Below are 3,997 nucleotides of genomic sequence, written 5' to 3' on the forward strand. Positions count from 1 at the left end.
TGTAAGTGGAGAACCATATTGGACATAGTCGGAGTGCACTCATCAGTGCACAATTCTCTGGAGCAGCATCACACAAAGCTCTACAAAATTCAAAGTTCAAAATTGTAACCTCTGTGTCAGTGTTATAGCCAATCGTGTGTAAGAAACAAGGTGTGATAGATTCTGATTAGACATTAAAAAGGAGCAAGGTTCCGAATCCCATTAACAAGTCAACATACATCTCAGCGGCCACCCCTACTGGTATGACCAAATATCCAACCGCCCGGTTAATACCGCTAGGTTAAATATCTATTTCTGGACCTCGAATACTAGTATCCTGAAATCTATTGGCTGGCTAAGGTGTCATTTTAGATAACGCAATAAATATATTATTACGGAAGCCTGGTGCAAGCAGTTCCGCACGAAGCTTCCACACGTCTTAGCCGACTGTGCATACGCGAGCCAACGTCTAAGTGCGTCCACGTTAGTGAGGTGAGGTAAACTAGCATTACTTCTAGTATTATGAGGTCGATTTGAATGTGTAGTGCGGTGGCTCAATCGAATGAGCAGAACCAAATCGACAAAAGACAATCGACTGACCAATCTAAAGCCAAAATACTTTCCAGTGACTCATCAAACTCCTGCAACCATCGAACTAATGCATGCCTGACGAATTTTACATACAAAATTCACTACAACAATCGACCGACGGATTTGGTGAATCAGCGCAAATATCCAATTTTTGGCTGAAAGCACAAATATATGTATGTACCTTCGTAAGCGCCTTCAATCCCAGCGTGGCTTGCCACAGTGCATTCGCTACCCTTGTCATATCCGCATCGATCGTCCTTTGAACGATCACAAAGCTCCATCGCGTGGACACGTGGACATGCATGCTGTCCCCCGCCAAATTGGTGAACCGGCGAATGTGGTGGTGGTTCGTCCAGTACATTTTCTTGGCATGCCATTGCAACCCGATGGTCCACACGAGTTTGTCGTGCAGTTATGTGGATTGCTTCCAAGGGAGGTCACACTTTCGGATGTCGTTGGCACTCTCGCATTCGACCAGGTCGAGCGCCACTGAGGACTGCATCCACTGCACCAAACGATCGCTCACGAGCTTAGCGCGCGCCATATGCACCTGAAGGCGTTTGGATTCCGAGAGGCTTTCTTCCATGGCCTCACTCATGGACGTGGCTACTTCATGCCACGGCAGCGACGACACTGACGTTCGTGCGTTCTGGAGAGCACGCAACCGACCTGTCAACTCGGCCAGTTCGTCCTTGAGAGCACTGCAGTCGGCAATATATTGCCGCCTTATGATTCTCTTGGACTCTCTGTCTCGAATGAGCTTAACCTCACGAAAATTGGCCATCCGCGTCCGCGTCTTGCGGCGTCGTACATGCGTGTCCCCCATCGTGTGGTCCGTTCAAGTCAGAAATCAAAATGGCAATTCCATAGGTTATTTAAATAAAGATATACCAGAATATACTGCAATGACGTAGGGTATGGACGAAATATATCGAATGAGGCGAACATATCGGACATGGCGTGAACATGAGTTGTATGTCGGACAAAATATACCTGAAAGTACAACCTGAACTTATGGGAAAATTGTGTAGTAATCAAAGTTGTAATCGATATTTACTACTTGAAGTATACATATAATGTAATAAGAAATAGTTTCAAATTTCACTGCATTTTACAGTGTCGAGATTACCTGTAAAATATTGTGTAGTAATCAAAATTGCGACAACTAATCGTAAAATGAAATGATGAAATTTGTGATGTGACACATATATGTGACAAGTGGTAAATGAGATGTCATCATTATTCCACCGTTGGAATTGGTCGTTCTGACTGTCAAGAGGAGGGAAAAGAGGTGGATGTCATAGGCACGTGGAAAAGGGAAAGAAAACGAAAAGAGGTCGACAAAGGGTAACCTCGGGGCCCAACCAGGTACGCTAGGCCATACATCCTGCATGCCTGTACAGTGGTGGAGAACCTACTGGTGCCAGAAGCAGGAGGGGCGCAGGACGGGAGATACAGGACCCAAAGGGATGGTGAGTTGCCACCTTGTGAAACTTACCTCTTGTTTACTGTACAGTACACTTTCTCCTCGCGTCTTTCTGCCTTTCAACTTGCTGGATTTTGTCCAATCAGATGTGGTCCATACTATAGCCAGGCGCCCCACCAACTTGAAATATCTCATAAATGAAATACTCCATACATATGTACGTTGTTCTCTGCATTACCAGTATGGAAAATGCAGAATGCGCAATATTGTAATACTCCGGAGTACTACGTAGTATCATGATGTTTTTAGGGTGGCATCTAGACAGGCCCTTACTATTTAGTACCTAGTGTATCGGTCGGCTTCATTTTCTTGCCATGTCAAGGCACGTGGTAGTGAGTGTACCGGTATCGGTCGGCTTTATTGTCTTGCCATGCCAAGGCACAGAATAATTCCCTCATTAAAACAGTTCCACTGTTGTTTGTTTCAATGAGGTTTATATGGAACTGTGTATGCTCAGACCACCTCACCTCTTACTAGGAGTGAAGTGTATCTCAGTGGTTAGCGATAGCTAACCACTAGCGATGATGTTAACCCCGGAGATTTAGCCATCGTATGTACTCACCGGGGGGTAGGATGGAGTCCCAGGTTACAGGGCTACTGGCGAAAAGGTGTATCCGGATGGGACCTCATTCAAACAGTATTTCGAGTCAAAACAACAGTGGAACTGTTTTAATGAGGGAATTATTCAAGTCAGGACGACCAATTGCAACAGTGGAATGATGATGGCCCGAGGGAGGATACACATACATTCGAGGTCTGGGTCATAAAGTCCAATTTTACACAGCTGTACAAGTGGGATATACCTACAAATCACTCACCCTAGATTGCAGTGGGAGCAAATTTAGTGGTGCGATGATGCTCTTATTCCGAGGTACTACTGAACTTATTGTGCACTGTTGCTGAACCGTTGAAAGGGAAATGATCTTTTGGACGTGGCATGGACAATTTTAACTGGTGTTATTAGTATTACTATAGTAGTACTAGTAAGAAAGCGACGTCGTCTCAGGGATTCGAACCCGTACCTTCGACTGGACGGTCGGATATAAAAATTTACTATGAAGTATTTGCCATCGATCCGTTGTCGCATCGGGTTCTTAAACCCAGATACTCACAGGGCGACCCTCATTGGGGAATGACCCCAATGAGGGTCATTCCCTCATTCGCCCTGTATAATGTTCTTAGCTCCGTTTAAATATATCACCACACCCTGGCTTTAATAACACCAATAAGTCACCAACACTCATATCACACCAACTATTTCTCAAAAAGTCTTACCCCTAACCCCCGTAACCCCGCTTAAGGGAAGGGGGAGGAAAATAGCTCAGAGGTAGGGCTTCGGTTTCTTAACTCAAAGGTCGTCGGTTCGATCCCCGGCTTCCCCGGATTATTTCCGCAAGGAATTATCCGGGGATGCCAGGGATCGAACCTACGATGACTAAAGTTCATGGAATCATCAAGCGACTTGCCCAAAGCAGGAACTTCTCCATCGATCGACACACATCGTTCTCCACCATCTACTCCACACAACACAGTATATAATCCTTCATTTAAGCCCTTGTGTGTTATAAGTCGTATGGTGCATTTCATCTAAAGACTACAGATCGGCCATCCTCAGGAGGAGACGTTTTACTATTAAACGCCTCGGTTATTTCAGTTAAACCCGTAATGTTGACGTTAAATTATTTTTACTTACGTTTTTTATCTGGTAAATAGGTTAAACATCCTGAATAATCCGGATACAATGGAAACCTTCATACGGATAAGTGCTGGATACAAAGACCAAGATATACTTGATGCTCCTTTTCGGCCAAAATGTGCCTGGCTCCATATATTTCCATACAAAAAGGCTGGTTGGTTTAACATGTAAATTCTATTACTCGATCAATTTTTCACCAATCGAAATTTTGAACCGTAACTTCTGTTGGTCTTGACCAGTTCTAT

General features: G+C 44.5%; 2 protein-coding genes and 1 pseudogene across 3 annotated transcripts; 1 reads left to right on the forward strand and 2 right to left on the reverse strand.

The window, feature by feature from the left end:
• Positions 1 to 418: 418 nt before the first annotated feature.
• H257_07461 (hypothetical protein) lies at positions 419 to 931 on the reverse strand (the record flags this gene model as incomplete). The annotated part of the gene is made up of 2 exons (XM_009832999.1): positions 419 to 448; positions 752 to 931. The coding sequence occupies 2 exons, from the start codon at positions 929 to 931 to the stop codon at positions 419 to 421; spliced, it is 210 nt and encodes a 69-aa protein (XP_009831301.1).
• Positions 932 to 982: 51 nt separating this feature from the next.
• Positions 983 to 1,396, reverse strand: H257_07462 (hypothetical protein; the record flags this gene model as incomplete). The annotated part of the gene is made up of 1 exon (XM_009833000.1): positions 983 to 1,396. One exon carries the CDS (start codon positions 1,394 to 1,396, stop codon positions 983 to 985), a length of 414 nt encoding a protein of 137 aa, XP_009831302.1.
• Positions 1,397 to 3,366: 1,970 nt separating this feature from the next.
• Positions 3,367 to 3,439, forward strand: H257_07463 (annotated as a pseudogene). Its single transcript has one exon. The product of its transcript is annotated as a tRNA-OTHER (tRNA).
• Positions 3,440 to 3,997: the final 558 nt, after the last annotated feature.

Source organism: Aphanomyces astaci (genome assembly GCF_000520075.1).
Source record: "Aphanomyces astaci strain APO3 unplaced genomic scaffold supercont1.15, whole genome shotgun sequence".
Lineage (NCBI taxonomy): Eukaryota > Oomycota > Saprolegniomycetes > Saprolegniales > Verrucalvaceae > Aphanomyces > Aphanomyces astaci.